The 23709-nt window shown below is 44.9% G+C and overlaps 2 protein-coding genes across 4 annotated transcripts in view; one reads left to right on the forward strand and one right to left on the reverse strand.

Moving 5' to 3' along the window:
* Positions 1-1034, reverse strand: part of AIDA (axin interactor, dorsalization associated) — a gene marked incomplete in the record, with an annotated part of 90225 nt that extends 89191 nt beyond the window's left edge. For both annotated transcript variants that reach the window (XM_056568402.1, XM_056568401.1), the window contains 1 exon segment: positions 711-1034. In XM_056568402.1, coding sequence (XP_056424377.1) covers positions 711-817 — 107 coding nt within the window.
* Positions 1035-1301: 267 nt separating this feature from the next.
* Positions 1302-23709, forward strand: part of BROX (BRO1 domain and CAAX motif containing) — a 38780-nt gene continuing 16372 nt past the window's right edge. The window contains exons 1-3 of one of the 2 annotated variants that reach the window (XM_056568398.1): positions 1302-1459; positions 20059-20196; positions 23374-23480. In XM_056568398.1, the coding sequence (XP_056424373.1) occupies positions 20096-20196; positions 23374-23480 (208 nt within the window). In that variant the 5' untranslated portion in view covers positions 1302-1459; positions 20059-20095. Of the gene's footprint in view, positions 1460-19059; positions 19079-20058; positions 20197-23373; positions 23481-23709 lie in introns of those variants that run through there. The other variant, XM_056568399.1, reaches the window with a different exon arrangement.

The raw sequence follows: 23709 nt of genomic DNA on the forward strand, positions 1-23709 counted from the left end.
ACATAGGTGATGACTCATGGACACAGCAGGACTAGTATGTGTCCAAGCAGGCGGGGGGGGGGGGGGCAGTTGTTTGACTGGATTTTTCTGTATGAAATACTGAACATTATCTAATGAAAGCAATTGCACAATCTATTAGTTATACATACCTTACAACATATCAAAGGTTTTTGTATCTGACAGTGCCCATTTAACAACCGGGTAGCTTTCCAGCTATGGATAACTACAATGACCAGCATTCCCTACAAATCTGATGCTCCTTGGCTGCTGCAAAAACCACATCTCCCATCATGCACCCCCCCCCCCCCCAGCTATAAGAGAAAACTACAACTCCCATGACATCTTAACAACCTATGGGTCTGCAGATATTGAAAAACTACAACTCCCTTTATGCCCTAACAAAATGCTGCTCCCTGGGAAAACAATAACTCCCATCATCTCATAACAACCTATGATTCCACTGCTATTGCAAAACTACAATTCCCAACATCACTCTAACAAGCTGTGTCTCTCCGGCTACAGGAAAAACTACAACTCCCATCCCTAACAACTACAACTCCCACCATTACCTGACAACTACAACTCACACTATGTCCTAACATGCTGGGAGTTGTAGACATCTATAATGGGGGAGGGGTGATTGACAGTCCCCGCCCCTGCAGTACCGCCTGTACACAGACAGGGGGCGCCCCCAGCTCTGCCCCACTTACATCTGATACTCATCTATGGCCTCCACCAGTTGCCCCCACGAGTCGAAGTCCGTGCCCTTCCTGAAGCTTGCGTTCCATTTGTGCAGGGTCTTGCTCTGATCGCTCATGGCTGGGGCCGGACGCTCCCCCCGGGGACCAGCTCCCCCACCACTCAGCTGCGCATCGTCCGGGGAAAGGTACCACACTTCCCGGGACCGGTCCCGCCGCTGCCTGCTTCTCCTGCTGGTCTCGCTGCCCCTCCTCCGCGGCCAAGCCCATCACATCGCCGCCCATCAGCCGGGGACCAGCCCTTCCCGTCCTGAGCCAAGCCTCGCTGTCACCTACAGCCCCGCCTCTTTTCCCCTTTTCCATTATCCTCATTGGCCGAACGCTGAAGCCACGCCCACCGCATATAGATCACTTCGGCACGCCGCGCGGTTACCCCGACAACCACCCGAGCTTGGTCTCTTGCGCATGCTCACTGCCTGAATGATGTCATTAGAACGCCGAATATGGGCGGTGCTTGGTGAATGATTGACACGAGAGGGGAGGCGATGGTAACGCGCATGCGCAAAGGACGGACCACTCCATGTTTACCTCATGACAGTGTGTATCATGTGCCTCCGCCCCCACAGGCTCTGCAGGGTGGAGACTTCCTACCTATGTCACAACCAGGAAGAAACATTCTCCGTCCAGCTGAGGAGATTGTGGGGGCCCTCAGTCTGACAGAAGGGCCACACGGTGCTGTACAGACTCCTCAGCCTGCGGTGGTGAGTGCTTACTCCTATATACACGTCCTGGACTCCATAGAGTCACCCTACACAACCACTTGCTGCAGTGGAACTACAAACCCCAGAATGCCTGTTCTTACTCCTTCATAAATCTGGAGGGCAGCATCTGTTGGGCATGCTGGGAGTTGTAGTTTGGTAAACCTCAGGGCACTTATGACAAATCTGTGAGCTGGATATTTGGAAAATTGTGGCAAATTATGGACAAATTGCTATGAGTGAATGTGTTGTTGTTAGGAAGGGGTTAATGATAGGTCGTAGAATAATGGTGTGTCAGTAGTGGCCGCTGGTTGTGGACATGTGACCATAGTGGACGCCAAGTTGTCCTGTCATCCATGTTGAGGGCAGCGATTGGCTGCCATGGTCATGTGACTACCAGAGTGCCAACGTAAAGGTTTATGACCAGTGGTCTCCAGCTGTTGCAAAACTACAACTCTGTCCGGGCATGCTGGGGGTTATAGTTTTTCAACAGCTGGAGGTCCACGTTTTGGAGACTAATGGTGAAGATCTATGTAGACTTGTCCATCCCTCTAGTGTGCATTGGTTTGATGGTCCATTCTGTGGTGTTCATTGGTTTGATGGTCCATTCTGTGGTGTTCATTGGTTTGATGGTCCATCCCTCTAGTGTTCGCTGGTTTGATGGTCCATCCCTCTAGTGTTCATTGGTTTGATGGTCCATCCCTCTAGTGTTCGCTGGTTTGATGGTCCATCCCTCTAGTGTTCGCTGGTTTGATGGTCCATCCCTCTAGTGTTCATTGGTTTGATGGTCCATCCCTCTAGTGTTCATTGGTTTGATGGTCCATCCCTCTAGTGTTCATTGGTTTGATGGTCCATCCCTCTAGTGTTCATTGGTTTGATGGTCCATCCCTCTAGTGTTCGCTGGTTTGAAGGTCCATCCCTCTAGTGTTCATTGGTTTGATGGTCCATCCCTCTAGTGTTCGCTGGTATGATGGTCCATCCCTCTAGTGTTCATTGGTTTGATGGTCCATCCCTCTAGTGTTCGCTGGTTTGATGGTCCATCCTTCTAGTGTTCATTGGTTTGATGGTCCATCCCTCTAGTGTTGGTTGGTTTGATGGTCCATCCCTCTAGTGTTCATTGGTTTGATGGTCCATCCCTCTAGTGTTGGTTGGTTTGATGGTCCATCCCTTTAGTGTTGGTTGGTTTGATGGTCCATCCCTCTAGTGTTCATTGGTTTGATGGTCCATCCCTCTAGTGTTCATTGGTTTGATGGTCCATCCCTCTAGTGTTCATTGGTTTGATGGTCCATCCCTCTAGTGTTCATTGGTTTGATGGTCCATCCCTCTAGTGTTCATTGGTTTGATGGTCCATCCCTCTAGTATTCGCTGGTATGATGGTCCATCCCTCTAGTGTTCATTGATCTGATGGTCCATCCCTCTAGTGTTCATTAGTTTGATGGTCCATCCCTCTAGTGTGCATTGGATTGATGGTCCATCCCTCTAGTGTTCATTAGTTTGATGGTCCATCCCTCTAGTATTCGCTGGTATGATGGTCCATCCCTCTAGTGTTGGTTGGTTTGATGGTCCATCCCTCTAGTGTTCATTGGTTTGATGGTCCATCCCTCTAGTGTTCATTGGTTTGATGGTCCATCCCTCTAGTGTTCAGTGGTTTGATGGTCCATCCCTCTAGTGTTCAGTGGTTTGATGGTCCATTGCTTGGCATTCATTGGTTTGATGGTCCACCGCTTGGCATTCATTGGTTTGATGGTCCACCGCTTTGCATTCATTGGTTTGATGGTCCATCCCTCTAGTGTTCATTGGTTTGATGGTCCATCCCTCTAGTATTTGTTGGTTTGATGGTCCATCCCTCTAGTGTTCGTTGGTTTGATGGTACATCCCTCTAGTGTTCATTGGTTTGATGGTCCATCCCTCTAGTATTTGCTGGTATGATGGTCCATCCCTCTAGTATTTGCTGGTATGATGGTCCATCCCTCTAGTGTTCATTGGATTGATGGTCCATCCCTCTAGTATTCATTGGTTTGATGGTCCATCCCTCTAGTGTTCATTGGATTGATGGTCCATCCCTCTAGTATTCATTGGTTTGATGGTCCATCCCTCTAGTGTGCATTGGTTTGATGATCCATCCCTCTAGTATTAGCTGGTTTGATGGTCCATCCCTCTAGTGTTCATTGGTTTGATGGTCCGTCCCTCTAGTGTTTGTTGGTTTGATGGTCCATCCCTCTAGTATTCATTGGTTTGATGGTCCATCCCTCTAGTGTTCATTGGATTGATGGTCCATCCCTCTAGTATTCATTGGATTGATGGTCCATCCCTCTAGTATTCATTGGTTTGATGGTCCATCCCTCTAGTGTGCATTGGTTTGATGGTCCATCCCTCTAGTATTAGCTGGTTTGATGGTCCATCCCTCTAGTATTCATTGGTTTGATGGTCCATCCCTCTAGTGTTCATTGGTTTGATGGTCCATCCCTCTAGTATTTGTTGGTTTGATGGTCCATCCCTCTAGTGTTCGTTGGTTTGATGGTCCATCCCTCTAGTGTTCATTGGTTTGATGGTCCGTCCCTCTAGTGTTTGTTGGTTTGATGGTCCATCCCTCTAGTGTTCATTGGTTTGATGGTCCATCCCTCTAGTGTTCATTGGTTTGATGGTCCATCCCTCTAGTGTGCATTGGATTGATGGTCCATCCCTCTAGTGTTCATTAGTTTGATGGTCCATCCCTCTAGTATTCGCTGGTATGATGGTCCATCCCTCTAGTGTTGGTTGGTTTGATGGTCCATCCCTCTAGTGTTCATTGGTTTGATGGTCCATCCCTCTAGTGTTCATTGGTTTGATGGTCCATCCCTCTAGTGTTCAGTGGTTTGATGGTCCATCCCTCTAGTGTTCAGTGGTTTGATGGTCCATTGCTTGGCATTCATTGGTTTGATGGTCCATCGTTTGGCATTCATTGGTTTGATGGTCCACCGCTTGGCATTCATTGGTTTGATGGTCCACCGCTTTGCATTCATTGGTTTGATGGTCCATCCCTCTAGTGTTCATTGGTTTGATGGTCCATCCCTCTAGTATTTGTTGGTTTGATGGTCCATCCCTCTAGTGTTCGTTGGTTTGATGGTCCATCCCTCTAGTGTTCATTGGTTTGATGGTCCATCCCTCTAGTATTTGCTGGTATGATGGTCCATCCCTCTAGTATTTGCTGGTATGATGGTCCATCCCTCTAGTGTTCATTGGATTGATGGTCCATCCCTCTAGTATTCATTGGTTTGATGGTCCATCCCTCTAGTGTTCATTGGATTGATGGTCCATCCCTCTAGTATTCATTGGTTTGATGGTCCATCCCTCTAGTGTGCATTGGTTTGATGATCCATCCCTCTAGTATTAGCTGGTTTGATGGTCCATCCCTCTAGTGTTCATTGGTTTGATGGTCCGTCCCTCTAGTGTTTGTTGGTTTGATGGTCCATCCCTCTAGTATTCATTGGTTTGATGGTCCATCCCTCTAGTGTTCATTGGATTGATGGTCCATCCCTCTAGTATTCATTGGATTGATGGTCCATCCCTCTAGTATTCATTGGTTTGATGGTCCATCCCTCTAGTGTGCATTGGTTTGATGGTCCATCCCTCTAGTATTAGCTGGTTTGATGGTCCATCCCTCTAGTGTTCATTGGTTTGATGGTCCATCCCTCTAGTATTTGTTGGTTTGATGGTCCGTCCCTCTAGTGTTTGTTGGTTTGATGGTCCGTCCCTCTAGTGTTTGTTGGTTTGATGGTCCATCCCTCTAGTGTTTGTTGGTTTGATGGTCCATCCCTCTAGTGTTTGTTGGTTTGATGGTCCGTCCCTCTAGTGTTTGTTGGTTTGATGGTCCGTCCCTCTAGTATTTGTTGGTTTGATGGTCCGTCCCTCTAGTATTTGTTGGTTTGATGGTCCATCCCTCTAGTGTTCATTGGTTTGATGGTCCATCCCTCTAGTATTTGTTGGTTTGATGGTCCGTCCCTCTAGTGTTTGTTGGTTTGATGGTCCGTCCCTCTAGTGTTTGTTGGTTTGATGGTTCACCCTTTGGCATTCTTTGAGTTGATGGTCCACCCCTTGGTGTTCATTTGGTCTATTTCTTGGTATATAGTGACTCTTGTCTGATCTATATAATACCAGTCACATCAGTCATTACTGCATCATGTTTGTATTTGTTGTGACAACAAACAGGTCATCCATAAACTGCACCTATATCCTGATAACAGGTCTAAAATATAAAATAATTATAAGCCCCTCTTCCCTAAAAAAAATAAAAAAATAAAAATTATAATAATTATATTATTAATAATAAAAAATAAACATATGAGGTATCTCCATGTACGGAAATGTCTGAATTATTAAAAGATAATGTTTGTGAGATCCTGTATGGTGAACAGCGCAAACATAAAAAAAGTTAAAAAAAATTGCCAATTTTTTTTAACACAGAAAAACTGAAATAAAAACTGATCAAAAAGTCACACATATGCAAAAAGTGGTACCGATAAAAACTATAGATCATGGCGCAAAAAATAAGCCCTTTATACGGCCTCATACAGGAACAAAAAAAATTATAGGGGGTCAGAATTCACTAATTTGGTTTAAAAACTTTGACTTTTTAACCGTAGTAAACATGGGGAGCGTTTTAATTAAATTGACCCACAGAATGAAAACAATATTTTTATCGTAAAGTGCACTGTTGCAAAACTACAACTCCCAGCATTATATTAGTCTGAGACTGCACATGCACCTCAGACAGCAGCGTTTCCTAACAAGTGTGCCTCCAGCTGTTGCAAAACTACAACTCCCAGCATGCCCATACAGCCTTTGGCTGTCCGGGCATGCTGGGAGTTTTAGTTTTGCAACAGCTGGAGGCACCCTGGTTAGGAAACGCTGCTGTCTGAGGTGCATGTGCAGTCTCAGACTAATATAAAGGGTTAATGTCTGGCCGGGGGTGGTGGTCTAGTCTTTCATGTCTTATGACTGTCTGTTATCTTATTGTATCCTGTGCTCAGTGGTGGATTTATTGACCTAGAAATGATTTTCCTGGGAGTGAATTGTTATTACAACCTACTAACGATCGCCTATAATCACACGGCGATGACATCACGCGTCACATGCCGAGCGGAGATCAAACACCACACGCACAGCTGTTCTCTACGCAATTAATGTATCAATAATAATCAGTCTAATAATCATGTTGTAAGTTACTATATACACTCATTGCCAAAAAATATAATGCAGCCAGATAGAAATGTTGAATTGCTGTCTCTATAAAAAGGCTCTCAGAGGCCACTATTTGGTATTGTACCTCCTGGTGAGAGATCGGTGACTGCTAGAAAGGCCTCTTTGATGCACTTAAAGGTATTTTTAAGGGTGGCGCATCATTGGACCGAGAGAATCAGGATGGCCATTTTGACAAATAGTCCGCCATCTAGACCATTCTGACCAGGCTGTTAGGAGGTGATGGGAGCAGTAGGTATGTGAGGGCACACGAAGGGAACAGGCCCCGGGTGGTTCAGACAATTTACCAGTAGAGAGGATCAGTGATCTGCAGACAAGCACAAGCAGCTCCCACAGTTTCCTTGTCCACCAACTAGACACAGGTGGCTCCTTCATTACACTCCGCTGTCTCTTCATTACACTCCGCTGTCTCTTCATTACGCTCCGCTGTCTCTTCATTACGCTCCGCTGTCTCTTCATTACGCTCCGCTGTCTCTTCATTACGCTCCGCTGTCTCTTCATTACGCTCCGCTGTCTCTTCATTACGCTCCGCTGTCTCTTCATTACGCTCCGCTGTCTCTTCATTACGCTCCGCTGTCTCTTCATTACGCTCCGCTGTCTCTTCATTACGCTCCGCTGTCTCTTCATTACGCTCCGCTGTCTCTTCATTACGCTCCGCTGTCTCTTCATTACGCTCCGCTGTCTCTTCATTACGCTCCGCTGTCTCTTCATTACGCTCCGCTGTCTCTTCATTACGCTCCGCTGTCTCTTCATTACGCTCCGCTGTCTCTTCATTACGCTCCGCTGTCTCTTCATTACGCTCCGCTGTCTCTTCATTACGCTCCGCTGTCTCTTCATTACGCTCCGCTGTCTCTTCATTACGCTCCGCTGTCTCTTCATTACGCTCCGCTGTCTCTTCATTACGCTCCGCTGTCTCTTCATTACGCTCCGCTGTCTCTTCATTACGCTCCGCTGTCTCTTCATTACGCTCCGCTGTCTCTTCATTACGCTCCCCCCCCTGTCTCTTTATGACACTACCCCCCTGTCTCTTTATGACACCCCCCTGTCTCTTTGACACCCCCCTGTCTCTTTGACACCCCCTGTCTCTTTATGACACCCCCTGTCTCTTTATGACACCCCCCCTGTCTCTTTATGACACCCCCCCTGTCTCTTTATGACACCCCCCCTGTCTCTTTATGACACCCCCCCTGTCTCTTTATGACACCCCCCCTGTCTCTTTATGACACCCCCCCTGTCTCTTTATGACACCCCCCCTGTCTCTTTATGACACCCCCCCTGTCTCTTTATGACACTCCCCCTGTCTCTTTATGACACTCCCCCTGTCTCTTTATGACACTCCCCCTGTCTCTTTATGACACTCCCCCCTGTCTCTTTATGACACTCCCCCCTGTCTCTTTATGACACTCCCCCCCTGTCTCTTTATGACACTCCCCCCCTGTCTCTTTGACACTCCCCCCCTGTCTCTTTAACACTCCCCCCGTCTCTTTATGACATTCCCCCCCCTGTCTCTTTATGACATTCCCCCCCGTCTCTTTATGACACTCCCCCCCTGTCTCTTTATAACACTCCCCCCCTGTCTCTTTATAACACTCCCCCCCCTGTCTCTTTATAACACTCCCCCCCCTGTCTCTTTATGACATTCCCCCCCCCCCTGTCTCTTTATGACATTCCCCCCTGTCTCTTTATGACATTCCCCCCTGTCTCTTTATGACATTCCCCCCTGTCTCTTTATGACATTCCCCCCGTCTCTTTATGACATTCCCCCCCGTCTCTTTATGACACTCCTCCCTGTCTCTTTAGAACACTCCTCCCCGTCTCTTTATGACATTCCCCCCCCCGTCTCTTTATGACACTCCCCCCCCCCCCCCCTGTCTCTTTAGAACACTCCCCCCTGTCTCTTTAGGACATTACCCTGTGTCTGGGAACATATTCTCTATAGCAATGAATCCAGGTTGTGTTTGTCTTCTGCTGACAGTCGGATTGGAGTATGGTAGCCTTGTGGTAAGCGCTTGAGTCCTGCCTTCTCTGTAGAGCGACACACTGCCCCCTGTTGGTGCGATGATCTATGGAGCCATCACATACGACAGTCAGTCACTCACTCCTAGTAGTGATATGAGGGACACTCAGTGATATGTGCAGGACGTCCTGCAGCCACACACAGTAGGGTTCCCCAGGAACATCTCCACAATCTCAATGCCCACAGGTTGAGTCCAGCTTGTCACATATTTTAGGGCTCGTAGACGCTTGTTAGGAAGCTCCTAAAGGACATCTTGGCCTTGTACTTGTTGCACCAAAACATCTCTGGTGCAGCTACTTTTGTGTGTGATGGATCCTTTTGACGGTAACCCAAAGACTGATGTGTCCTTGGTGAAAAGGAGTTTGACACCTCTGTCCTGGCTGAATGCCTCAGCTTACTACCCCAAGATGTCCAAAGGATAGGGGATAAGATGTCCAAAGGATAGGGGATAAAAGGTCCAAAGGATAGGGGATAAGATGCCCAAAGGAGAGGGGATAAGATGCCCAAAGGAGAGGGGATAAGATGTCCAAAGGATAGGGGATAAGATGTCCAAAGGAGAGGGGATAAGATGCCCAAAGGATAGGGGATAAGATGCCCAAAGGAGAGGGGATAAGATGCCCAAAGGATAGGGGATAAGATGCCCAAAGGATAGGGGATAAGATGCCCAAAGGACAGGGGATAAGATGTCCAAAGGATAGGGGATAAGATGCCCAAAGGAGAGGGGATAAGATGCCCAAAGGATAGGGGATAAGATGCCCAAAGGATAGGGGATAAGATGCCCAAAGGAGAGGGGATAAGATGCCCAAAGGAGAGGGGATAAGATGCCCAAAGGAGAGGGGATAAGATGCCCAAAGGAGAGGGGATAAGATGCCCAAAGGATAGGGGATAAGATGCCCAAAGGATAGGGGATAAGATGTCCAAAGGAGAGGGGATAAGATGTCCAAAGGATAGGGGATAAGATGTCCAAAGGATAGGGGATAAGATGTCCAAAGGATAGGGGATAAGATGTCCAAAGGATAGGGGATAAGATGCCCAAAGGAGAGGGGATAAGATGCCCAAAGGAGAGGGGATAAGATGCCCAAAGGAGAGGGGATAAGATGCCCAAAGGAGAGGGGATAAGATGCCCAAAGGAGAGGGGATAAGATGCCCAAAGGAGAGGGGATAAGATGCCCAAAGGATAGGGGATAAGATGTCCAAAGGAGAGGGGATAAGATGCCCAAAGGATAGGGGATAAGATGCCCAAAGGACAGGGGATAAGATGCCCAAAGGACAGGGGATAAGATGCCCAAAGGACAGGGGATAAGATGCCCAAAGGACAGGGGATAAGATGCCCAAAGGACAGGGGATAAGATGCCCAAAGGACAGGGGATAAGATGCCCAAAGGACAGGGGATAAGATGCCCAAAGGATAGGGGATAAGATGCCCAAAGGATAGGGGATAAGATGCCCAAAGGATAGGGGATAAGATGCCCAAAGGATAGGGGATAAGATGCCCAAAGGATAGGGGATAAGATGCCCAAAGGATAGGGGATAAGATGCCCAAAGGATAGGGGATAAGATGCCCAAAGGACAGGGGATAAGATGCCCAAAGGACAGGGGATAAGATGCCCAAAGGACAGGGGATAAGATGCCCAAAGGACAGGGGATAAGATGCCCAAAGGACAGGGGATAAGATGCCCAAAGGACAGGGGATAAGATGCCCAAAGGACAGGGGATAAGATGCCCAAAGGACAGGGGATAAGATGCCCAAAGGACAGGGGATAAGATGCCCAAAGGACAGGGGATAAGATGCCCAAAGGATAGGGGATAAGATGCCCAAAGGATAGGGGATAAGATGCCCAAAGGATAGGGGATAAGATGCCCAAAGGAGAGGGGATAAGATGCCCAAAGGAGAGGGGATAAGATGTCCAAAGGATTTTGGACATTATTGGTATCAGCCATTACCTTACCGATATGCCGATATTGCCCCGCCCCCCGACCAGAGACGACCATTGCCTCCCCCCATCTTCTGTCCACATACCGCCGCCGCTGCCCCTTTGCCTCCCCCCATCCTCTGCCCACATACCGCCGCCGCCCCATCACCTCTCCCATCCCCGGTGTTATAATTACCTGTTCCCGGGGTCCGCAATACTTCTGGCTCCTGCGCTGTTGCTGTGTGCTGCGCAATGACGAGTGACGTCCCCAACACGACATCACCGTCAGTGCGCACAGTGACAGCGCAGGACGCTGACGGAGCCATAAGTATCGCGGGTGATGGGGGTGGGGTTCGGCGGCGGTATATGGGCAGAGGATGGGGGGGGGGGGGGGGAGGTAATGGAGCAACTGTGGTGGTTAGACTCAGGACCCCAGGACAGGCAGGGGGAGAGAAGCAGGTGACGGCGGAGGTCTCTGGCCCGGCAAAAGCCGCTGCAGTTCATTGACTTAAAGCGCCCGCTTTAAATCATTGATCTGCAACGGCTTCTGTCGGCCAAGGGGGGGGGGGGGATAGGTGCAGTTGAAATAGCCGATAACTTATACCAGAATATCAGTATAAGTTATCGCCTATCGGTCTGAAAGGTGACAGATTATCGATATCGGTTGATCCCTAGTCCAAAGGATAGGGGATAAGATGTCTGATTGCGGGAGTCCCGCCGCTGGGGATCCCCGCGATCTCGGCTGCGGCACCCCAGACATCTGGTGCAGATGACTGGTGATGCGGGGCGGAGGCTTGTGATGTCATGGCCACGCCCCCTCAATGCAAGTCTATGGGAGAGGGCGTGATGCATGCCATCACGCCCCCTCCCATAGACTTGCATTGAGGGGGCGTGGCCGTGACATCACAAACCTCTGGTGCTGCACCCATCACTCTGAAGGAACGCCGGGTGCAGCAGGGAGATTGCGGGAGACCCCAGCGGCAGGACTTTCACAATCAGACCTCTTCTCCCCTATCCTTTGGATAGGCGATAAGATGTCTAGGGGCGGAGTACCCCTTTAAGAACAATGATTATTCCAATGTGAAGGAGTCTGTTGGATTTAGATCTCTATAAGTCATGTATTTATGGCTACACCGGGCCATTTATTGTGCCTTTATACCGTCTTCTGCATGTGGAGTTGCAAACTTTTTACCTACTTAGTCACATCCACAGTTTAATTGGTAGCTGTATCCAGAATTAAAGAGGTGCTCTGGTGGAATTTTTTTTTTTTTTTAAATCAACTATTTCCAGAAAGTTAAACAGATTTGTAAATTACTTCCATTTAAAAATCTTAATCCTTCCAGTACTTACCAGCTGCTGTACGCTCCACAGGAAGTTGTGTAGTTCCTTTCTGTCTGTCCACAGTGCTCTCTGCCGACACCTCTGTCCATGTCAGGAACTGTCCGGAGCAGGATAGGTTTGCTATGGGGATTTGCTCCTGCTCTGGACAGTTCCCGATATGGACAGAGGTGTCAGCAGAGAGCACTGTGGTCAGACAGAAAAGAAATTCAAAAAGAAAAGCACTTCCTGTGGAGCATACAGCAGCTGATAAGTACTGGGAGGATTAAGATTTTTTAATGGAAGTAATTTACAAATCTGTTTAACTTTCTGGCACCAGTTGATTTAAAATAAATGGGTTTCCACCGGAGTACCCCTTTAACAGACACTGAAGCAGCAGGGAAGGTCTATGAGATGGGAGCTCAGAGTCTACAGTCATTCATTGAACGCATAAGAAAATAGCTGCCGGCCGTCACCACAGACTCTTCTGTACGGTCATAAATGTAAATCCACAATAGAGGCGAGATGGTCATGTCTGGTGTGTGTGTGTGTGTATATATATATATATATATATATATATATATATATATATATATATCCAGCAGTTACTATTCTAGTCCTTCCTCTTTGGGTTACATCATCTAGGACTTGATTTTCAGGTTTCACAGCACAACATTATCTAGAGAATTTTATTGTACAAGAACATTTTTGGATGCCCCATCAGGCCAATATTTTTTTTACCACTCCATCCTCCAATACTCTGCTTACCCGTACCCAATATTTATTTATATATTGTTTTTGGGGGAGCCTTTGGTAATGATGTCATCAGTATTCCCTCAGTGATGTCACATGGGGTCCCCAGACAATATTTAAAAATGTTTATTTCTGATATGTATAGATAGCTCAGGGCGGGCTGGTAACATACCTTTTTACGGTTTGTTAAACCCCCCCTTGTTCCGGAGTTATGGGGGGGGGGGGGGGGGGGGATTTTTAGTTAATTCCTAAATCTGTCAGATGGGCTTGCATCTAATAATGCTGTGCTGTAGTGCTAGGAGGACTGGGTTGGGAAATGGTGCCCTAAGACACTACATTTAAGTAGCCTCTGACAGGGTTTTTATGTAATTTCTACTTCTTATACAGATATCCAAGAACGGTAGCAGCACCCCCTAGTGGGACATGCCTGTTTGGGAATTGCCAACACTTCAACACCTAACTGTCCTAATGGGCATGTTACCACGTTACCTATACTTAAAGTAGCACTCCGGTGGAAGACAAATTTTTGAATATAGGAAGTATATAAAGCTGTCTACAAAGAGCTTTATTTAAAGGGGTACTCCGGTGGGAAAAAAAAATATATATTTTTTTTTAAATCAACTGGCTCCAAAAAGTTAAACAGATTTGTAAATGACTTCTATTAAAAAAAAAAATCTTAATCCTTCCAGTACTTATCAACTGCTGTATACTACAGAGGAAGTTGTGTAGTTCTTTTCTGTCCGACCACAGTGCTCTCTGCTGACACCTCTGTCCGTGTCAGGAACTGTCCAGAACTGGAGCAAATCCCCATAGCAAACCTCTCCTACTCTGGACAGTTCCTGACACGGACAGAGGTGTCAGCAGAGAGCACTGTGGTCAGACAGAAAAGGACTACACAACTTCCTCTGTAGCAAACAGCAGCTGATAAGTACTGGAAGGATTAAGATTTTTTTTTTTAATAGAAGTCATTTACAAATCTGTATAACTTTCTGGCACCAGTTGATTTAAAAATAAAAATTATAATAATAATAATAATAATTTTCCACTGGAGTACCCCTTTAAATATCTAATTTTGAAGAGATAGGGGGACCCCATGTGACATCACTTAGGAAACACCAGTGACATCATCATTCTAGTCAATCAGGCAGCCCTGGGTCCTACAGAGACCCATCTAGCTGCCCCATTATATTCTACATCTCATTTTCCTTCTCCTGAATGTTCCGGGCAGACATTCCTGGCTAAACCTTTGCCTTATAAATGTCACCTATAGATACAGACAAACCCATGTGACGTGTACAGTAATGTGATAGGAATAATCAGGAAATACAGGTCCGCACTGAGTGACTCCAGGTACAGTCATTGTGCTGCGATCACATGAGACGTAACGTCATACACAACGCTCTACCGTGACCTGGGCGCAGTCCTCTTAAAGAGACAGCTGCATCTTTTTTTTTTTTATATAGCATTTTACATCTATATACAGTGGTCCCTCAACATACGATGGTAATCCGTTCCAAATGGACCATCGTTTGTTGAAACCATCGTATGTTGAGGGATCCGTGCAATGTAAAGTATAGGACAGTGGTCTACAACCTGCGGACCTCCAGATGTTGCAAAACTACAACACCCAGCATGCCCGGACAGCCAACGGCTGTCCGGGCATGCTGGGAGTTGTAGTTTTGCAACATCTGGAGGTCCGCAGGTTGAAGACCACTGTTAGAGGAAGTTGTCCTCACCTGTCTCTGCCGCTCCGGACCGTCACCGCTCGTCACCGCTGCCCTGGATGTCGCCGTCCATCGCTGTCGCCGCGTCCCCGAGGTGTCCCCGACGCTCTGGCAAGGCCTCTGCTTCCCCGGCATCCGCGCTCGCCGTCGCCGCCATCACGTCGCTCCTATTGGATGATGGGACGGCGTGCGCAGCGACGTGATGACGACGATGGAGAGCGCCGACGATGCAGGGGATCCTGAAGAGGACGCACCGGAGCCCCGAGGACAGGTAAGTGATCGTCAGAGGACCACACGGGGCACCGTAAATGGCTATCCGGTGGCAGCTGAAGCAGTCTGCGCTGCCGGATAGCCGTTTATGCGATGGCCCCGACATACAAAAGCATCGTATGTCGGGGCCATCGTAGGTCGGGGGGGTCACTTGTATTTGCTTACTTTACATTACATGGAACAAGGAATAGTTGTCTGTATAGTTAAAGGGAACCTTAAAGGGGTACTCCGGTGGAAAACATTTCTTTTTTAAAATCAACTGGTGCCAGAAAGTTAAACAGATTTGTAAATTACTTCTGTTAAAAAATCTTAATTCTTCCAGTACTTTTTGGCAGCTGTATACTACAGAGGAAATTCTTTTCTTTTTGAATTTCTTTTTTGTCTTGTCCACAGTGCTCTCTGCTGACACCTCTGTCCATTTCAGGAACTGTCCTGAAAGGTTTTCTATGGGGATATGCTCCTGCTCTGGACAGTTCCTATAATGGACAGAGGTGTCAGCAGAGAGCACTGTGGTCAGACAGAAAGAACTTCCTCTGTGGAGCATACAGCAGCTGATTAAGTACTGGAAGGATTAAGATTAACAGATTTGTAAATGACTTTTATTAAAAAAATCTTAATCCTTCCAGTACTTTTTAGCTGCTGTATGCTACAGAGGAAATTCTATTCTTTTTTAAATTTCTTTTTTGTCTTGTCCAGTGCTCTCTGCTGACACCTCTGTCTGTGTCGGGAACTGTCCAAAGCAGCATAGGTTCGCTATGGGGATTTTCTCCTGCTCTGGACTGTTCCTGATACGGGCATCAGGTGTCAGCAGAGAGTACTGTGTATAAGACAAAAAAGAAACTCCAAAAAGAAAAGAATTCCCTCTGTAGCATACAGCTGCTAAAAAGTACTGGAAGGGTAAAGATTTTTTTAATAGAAGTCATTTACAAATCTGTTAATCTTAATCCTTCCAGTACTTATCAGCTGCTGTATGCGCCCTCTGTTGGAAAAGACAAAACAGTGCAGTGTGCTTCCCCTTTTGTGAATACTCTCCTGGCTGGGTACATTTCACATCAGATGTATAAAGTATATAAAGCTGTCTACAAAAAGCTTTATTTAAAGGGGTACTTTTTACATTTTATTTATTTATTTATTTTTAAATCAACTGGTGTCAGAAAGTTAAACAGATTTGTAAATTACTTCTATTAAAAAATCTTAATCCTTCCAGTACTTATCAGCTGCTATATGCTCCACAGGAAGTTCTTTTCTTTTTGGATTTCCTTTCTGTCTGACCACAGTGCTCTCTGCTGACACCTCTGTCCATGTCAGGAACTGTCCTGAAAGGTTTTCTATGGGGATTTGCTCCTGCTCTGGACAGTTCCTATAATGGACAGAGGTGTCAGCAGAGAGCACTGTGGCCAGACAGAAAGAACTTCCTCTGTGGAGCATACAGCAGCTGATAAGTACTGGAAGGATTAAGATTAACAGATTTGTAAATGACTTCTATTAAAAAAAATCTTAATCCTTCCAGTACTTTTTAGCGGCTGTATGCTACAGAGGAAATTCTATTCTTTTTTAAATTTCTTTTTTGTCTTGTCCACAGTGCTCTCTGCTGACACCTCTGTCCGTGTCAGGAACTGTCCAGAGCAGCATAGGTTTGCTATGGGGATTTTCTCCTGCTCTGGACAGTTCCTGATACGGGCATCAGGTGTCAGCAGAGAGCACTGTGGACAAGACAAAAAAGAAATTAAAAAAGAATAGAATTTCCTCTGTAGCATACAGCAGCTAATAAGTACTGGAAGGGTAAATATTTTTTTTAATAGAAGTAATTTACAAATCTGTTTAACTTTCTGGCACCAGTTGATTTGGAAAAAAAAATGTTTTCCACCGGAGTCCCCCTTTTAACTTAGACATGACATTTGAGAGTGATGACTTGGAGGTATCTGTGCCCTGAATTTCCTTGTTTTAGAATTAAAGGGGTATTCCAGGAAAAAACTTTTTTTTTTTTAAATATCAACTGGCTCCAGAAAGATAAACAGATTTGTAAATTACTTCTGTTAAAAAATCTTAATCCTTTCAGTACTTATGACCTGCTGAAGTTGAGTTGTTCTTTTCTGTCTATGTGCTCTCTGATGACACCTGTCTCGGGAACCGCCCAGTTTAGAAGAGGTTTGCTATGGGGATTTGCTTCTAAACTGGGCAGTTCCCGAGACAGGTGTCATCAGAGAGCACTTAGATAGAAAAGAACAACTCAAATTCAGCAGCTCATAAGTACTGAAAGGATTAAGATTTTTAAATAGAAGTAATTTACAAATCTGTTTAACTTTCTGGAGCCAGTTGATATATATATATAAAAAAAAGTTTTTTCCTGGATAACCCCTTTAATAGTTTGTCTATTTAAAGGGGTATTACAGGCAAAACCTTTTTTTATATATATCAACTGGCTCCGGAAAGTTAAACAGATTTGTAAATTACTTCTATTAAAAAAATCTTAATCCTTCCAATAGTTATTAGCTTCTGAAGTTTTCTGTCTAACTGCTCAATGATGATGTCACGTCCCGGGAGCTGTGCATGATGGGAGAATATCCCCATAGGAACTGGGACGTGAGTCATCAGAAAGCAGTTAGACCGAAGACAGCAACTCAACTTCAGAAGCTAATAACTATTGGAAGGATTAAGATTTTTTTAATAGAAGTAATTTACAAATCTGTTTAACTTACCGGAGCCAGTTGATATATATAAAAAAAAGGTTTTGCCTGGAATACCCCTTTAAATAGACAAAATATTAAAGGGGGTTATCCAGGAAAAAACTTTTTTATATATATATCAACTGGCTCCAGAAAGTTAAACAGATTTGTAAATTACTTCTATTAAAAAATCTTTATCCTTTCAGTACTTATGAGCTTCTGAATTTGAGTTGCTCTTTTCTATCTAAGTGCTCTCTGATGACACGTGTCTCGGGAAACGCCCAGTTTAGAAGCAAATCCCCATAGCAAACCTCTTCTAAACTGGGCGTTTCCCGAGACACGTGTCATCAGAGAGCACTTAGACAGAAAAGAACAACTCAACTTCAGCAGGTCATAAGTACTGAAAGGATTAAGATTTTTTAATAGAAGTAATTTACAAATCTGTTTAACTTTCCGGAGCCAGTTGATATATATAAAAAAGTTTTGGCCTGGAATACCCCTATAATATTTATTATACAAAGTCTGACTATTCTCCTGTAAAGTCAATGACATTCCCGTAACGCACGGCCCAGCATATAAACAGAGGAGATACCGAGGCGGCTTTGTGCCGAATTCTACAATAATTCATCCAGGAAGAAGAACAGGGGGAGGTTACAGTGCGGACATTGTGTTTGTGTACCCAGGACCTCGGCACAGTCATGTTTCCCGCCCACTGTAATATCTATCGCCCCCCGGGGACAATGGCGTCATTCACATCTACATAATACAGTATTTCTCACGAAGGGGGCAGCTATGGGAAATCTAACTTTGTTCCAAAATGTCATTAAAATAGACTTTTTATTCAGTGTGTTGTTAGTTTGTAATACATTATAAACTAATATCAGTATTTCCCAACCAATGTGTCTCCAGCTGTTGCAAAACTACATCTCCCAGCATGCCCGGACAGCCTTCGGCTGTCCGGGCATGCTGGGAGTTGTAGTTTTGCAACAGCTGGAGGCACCCTGGTTGGGAATCACTGCTTAAAATATATTGGCTTAGTAACTTCTCCCCGGAAAAGACAGCATAGGTTATGATTAGAGAATAATGTGTGTATGACTTGTGCTTACCTGTTTTAGCTGATGTGGCAGGCATGGGGTTACAGCCATACTGATTCCAATTCCAACACTGAAATGATCTCCTAATGCTGTCTATATTTCTCATGAATCCTCTGGCTGGGCAGAGAGAGGTGGTGGAGTCTGATCACTGCACCTGGTCATCTAATTAGTCTGCCGGTGCTGGAGGTTACACTATATGGTCAGTTTTGATGCGTTTTCTTATTCAAAGTGCGGTTTATAAAGGAATATTATCACAGGGCGAAAGTGATTTGACCTATAATTAAAATTGAGGGGTTTTACAAAGATATGATGTATTTAGGCTATGTTAAAAATTTGAATTTTTTAATGCCTGTTTTACACATTTTAATTGACATTTTGGCAGTCTTTTGTAAAAATGTAATTTGCAGAACTGTGGCAGCAGTATACAGCTAGAGCTGGAGGAGAAGGGTATAACTACTATATATATATATATATATATATATATATATATATATATATATATATATATATTCTGATCTCATAGACAGCAGCAGCAGTATTCAGATAGAGCTGGAGGAGAAGGAAATAACTACTATATATATTCAGACTCCATAGACAGCAGCAGCAGTATTCAGATAGAGCTGGAGGGGAGGTATATAACTACTATATATCCTGATCTTATAGAGAGAGAGCTGGAGGGAGGTGTATAACTACTATATACCTACCCTGATCCTATAGATAGCAGCAGTATACATATAGAGCTAAAGGGGAGGTATATAACTACTATTTATCCAGTTACCATAGAGACAGCAGCAGCAACAGTATACAGATAGAGCTGGATGAGAAGGGTATAACTAATATATATCTTATGTGTGTATGTATATATCCTGATCCCTTAGACAGCAGTAGCGGTATACAGATAGAGCTGGAGGGGATGTATAACTACTATATATCCTGATCCCATAGAAATAGCAGCAGTATACATATAGAGCTAGAGGGGAGGTGTATAACTACTATATATCCTGATCCCATAGAGATAGCAGCAGTATACAGATAGAGCTAGAGGGGAGGTGTATAATTACTATATATCCTGATCCCATAGAGATAGAGCTGGATGAGAAGGGTATAACTAATATATATTAGACAGCTGTAGCAGTATACATATAGAGCTAGAGGGGATGTGTATAATTACTATATATCCTGATCCCATAGAGATAGAGCTGGATGAGAAGGGTATAACTAATATATATTAGACAGCAGTAGCAGTATACAGATAGAGCTGGAGGGAAGATGTATAACTTCTATATATCCTAATCCCATAGAGATAGCAGCAGTATACAGATAGAACTGAAGGGGTGTGGTATAAAAGCACAGTTACAGTAATGAAATGCATGGATGCGGCTGTGCTGGAATAAAACAGATGGTGCTGTAGGACTAGTGATAGTGAATGAGGATGATATGGGCAAAAAAATAAAAAATCTAGGAGTGCTTCTTGAGGCATCCACATTAGCGGACTTATCACTATTACAGGGTGCACTGCTGATCCGCGGCACCGTCCTTCAGGTGTTGTCCCCCACGTGTTGCTGATTCTATGTTCATCCTCCTCTCTCTAACACTGTCCTATTCCTTCAGGAGATTCCCGGTTTGGTAAAGGCTCGGTCTCCCCAAAATGACCCACTGGTTCCATCGTAACCCACTGAAGGCCACAGCGCCGGTCTCCTTCAACTTCTATGGAGTCGCCTCCACCCCGGCAGCATCAAAGATATGCAGGTGAGATGGGTTCTCATCAAAAGGGGGACTGGGTGATAGTGGGAATGACTATAGGTTATAACCATATAAGTTATAAATTCTTATTTCCTAACATATCTTATACAGCACCTGGAGCATTTTTTCGGATGCGGAGCTCCAAATTCTCGACATAGAGTTAAAGGGGTACTCCGCTGCTCAGCGTTTGGAACAAAATGTTCCAAATGCTTAGAGCCGGCGCCGGGAGCTTGTGACATCATGGCCCCACCCCCTCATGACGTCACGTCCCACCCCCTCAATGCAAGTCTATGGGAGGGGGCGTGACAGATGTCACGCCCCCTCCCATAGACTTGCATTGAGGGGGTGGGGCGTGACGTCATGAGGGGGTGGGACTATGACGTCACGAGCTACCGGCTCTAAGCACTCAGAACATTTTGTTCCAAACGCTGAGCAGCGGAGTACCCCTTTTAAATGCTGTAATTCTTCTTCCTGCAGTCACCACTAGGAGGAGCTTTTAGAGCAGATTCTGTATTCATTAAAGATAAACTAACAGCCGGTTCACCCGCACTTAAAGGGGTACTCCGGCCCTAGACAGGAGCGGGGGTACCACTCCTTTGGATAGGGGATAAGATGTCTAGGGACAGAGTACCCCTTTAACCCAGATTAAAATCATGTATTATTTGCCCAGATTGAATCACCTTTCCGGTGATATACAATGTATTAGCCTTCATTGCCAATATGTAAATCGCTGGCTTTGTAAAATGGAGGCAGGACCCACATTGCGCAAATCCAGTGATTAACCCCTTAACGACAATGGACGTAAATGGACGTCATGGTGAAAGGGGTACTCCAGTGGAAAACTTTTTATTTAATTTTTTTGAATCAACTGGTGCCAGAAAGTTAAATAGATTTGTAAATTACTTCTATTAAAAAATCTTAATCCTTCCAGTACTTATTAGCTGCTGAATACTACAGAGGAAATTATTTTCTTTTTGGAACACAGAGCTCTCTGCTGACATCACGAGCACAGTGCTCTCTGCTGACCTCTGCTGTCCTTTTTAGGAACTGTCCAGAGCGGCATATGTTTGCTATGGGTATTTTCTCCTACTCTGGACAGTTCCTAAAATGGACAGAGATGTCAGCAGAGAGCACTGTGCTCGTGATGTCAGCAGAGTGCTCTGTTTTCCACAAAGAAAAGAATTTCCTATGTAGTATTCAGCAGCTAATAAGTACTGGAAGGATTAAGAATTTTTAATAGAAGTAATTTACAAATCTGTTTAACTTTCTGGCACCAGTTGATTTAAAAAAATAAAAATAAAAATAAAATGTTTTCCACTGGAGTACCCCTTTAAGGGGATACTCCGGTGCTCCAGCGTTCTGAACATTTTGTTCAGAACGCTTGGAGCCGGAGACCGTGATCGTGATGTCACGCCATGATGTCATGAGGGAATGTGGCCGTTACCACAGGAGATTGCCGGGGGGCCCTGGCAGTGGGACCCCCACGATCAGATGTCTCATCCCCTATCCTTTGGAGTACACCTTTAACATATTAGCAATGGTGGCTTAGCAATGGTGGCTCATATCCCCAGAATGGCGGCACCAATCCGTGTGAGTAATACATGATTTTAATCTGGGTTACCCTGTGTATTGGGTTTAGTGCGGGTGAACCGGCTGTCGGTTTCCCTTTTTAAGTGTATTGAGCGCACGCCCGTCCTTCTTCCTGGTGCCCAAGGCTGATACATCACATTGTCGCTCAGCCAATCACCTGTCGAGGCAGAACATTGCTGTGACCATTGATAAGCTAGGTGAAATGTGACGTGTCGGGCATCAAAATCCGGAAGAAGACCGGGCTGGAAGAGGGGACAGCAATACCAACGGCACCGGGGGAGCAATGGAAGATAAGTCAAAGTTTATTATTTTTATGCCGACAGCCCGGGCGTACATGAGAAATAAAAATGTTCACATGAGTTTTCTCACTTCAACATATGATAAAGTTGAACCTTATGCTTTACCAGACTTTTTACCCTCCCTTATGCATATAGTACATTCAATTAGAAAAAATTTTGCACATAACAACAACATATTCTCTTAAATGGGCTTTATCATTAAAACTAATTTTTGCTATTGCACTCCTTATGGTAAATAAAAAAACGTTCTAATGTACTTTACTTAAAAAAAAAATAAAATGAAAATTTTTTGTGTTTTATTTGTGTTTTCAAAAAGCTGCCACTAGGTGTCTCCCTACTTGTCCAGAGCACATTTCTCCCCCCATCTCTTGCACAGACTTTGGACTCCTGTTAGCCTGGAAGAAGTCCAAAATCAGGAAATGCTGAGGGGGGTGTGTGCAGCCTTCGCCAATCATAGCTCATCTCACACTGAACTGCTCTGGGCTGTGTGTAGCAGAGTGAGGGAGGAAGTTCTCCCCTGTATGGCTTCAGATGATGTCATGCCTGCTGGGGAACGCCCCTTCCCAGTCTGTGAATCTGACTGAGACTGAGCAGAAAATACAGAGCAATATCAAGGTAGAAAAATAAAAAATAATAAAAATAAAGGCAGGGGGTGGATTATCATGATGGGGGCAGTGAACTGGGAGGATTATAACATTTAACAAGATCGTGAGAGGTACTCTTTAAGTTTCTATGAGAAACTCCTGTACCCTCCCTCATTTAAAGGAGTACTCTGGTGAAATCATTTTTTTCTAAATCAACTGGCGCCAGAAAGTTAAACACATTTGTAAATGACTTCTATTAAAAAAATCTTTCCCCTTCCAGTACTTTTTAACAGCTGTATGCTATAAAGGAAATTCTTTTCTTTTTTAATTTCTTTTTTGTCTTGTCCACAGTGCTCTCTGCTAACATTTCTGTCCGTATCAGGAACTGTTCAGAGCAGGAGAAAATCCCCATTGCAAACCTATGCTGCTCTGGACAGTTCCCGATATGGACAGAGAGGTCAGCAGAGAGCACTGTGGACACGACAAAAAAGAAATTCAAAAAGCAAAGAATTTCCTCTGTAGCATACAGCTGCTAAAAAGTACTGGAAGGATTAAGATTTTTAATAGAAGTAATATACAAATTTGTTTAACTTTCTGGCACCAGTTTTCCACCGGAGTACCCCTTTTAATAACAGTGCCGATAGTCGGAAGGTGCACATGAGAATCTAGCGCCCATAATATTTACATTTCTCCCCGTCAATTTTTTTTAGCGATCTCCGAACATCAAGAGCGCGACTCCTGGAACTCTTCACAGACTCCACCTGTGACTCTGAGATGATGAAGAATGCCTCGGACGCCTACTTCTCCCTGCTACTGGGTGAGTGAGGAAATCGATGGACACCAAAGAAAACACAACAAAAATCTATAACAACAGAAACTAAAATAAAACAATAAAAACATCTTATATATGTCACCCCTGCACCACCACGAAACGCCCATGAGCGTCTGTACACTGTCTGTAACATCGTGTCCTTTCTCTGTCTTATACTGAATCTTTCTAAAACTCATTGGAGGACATGTATCAAAGATTTTACCCCCGTTTTGTG

This window comes from Hyla sarda, chromosome 3 (genome assembly GCF_029499605.1).
Source record: "Hyla sarda isolate aHylSar1 chromosome 3, aHylSar1.hap1, whole genome shotgun sequence".
NCBI classification, from domain to species: domain Eukaryota; kingdom Metazoa; phylum Chordata; class Amphibia; order Anura; family Hylidae; genus Hyla; species Hyla sarda.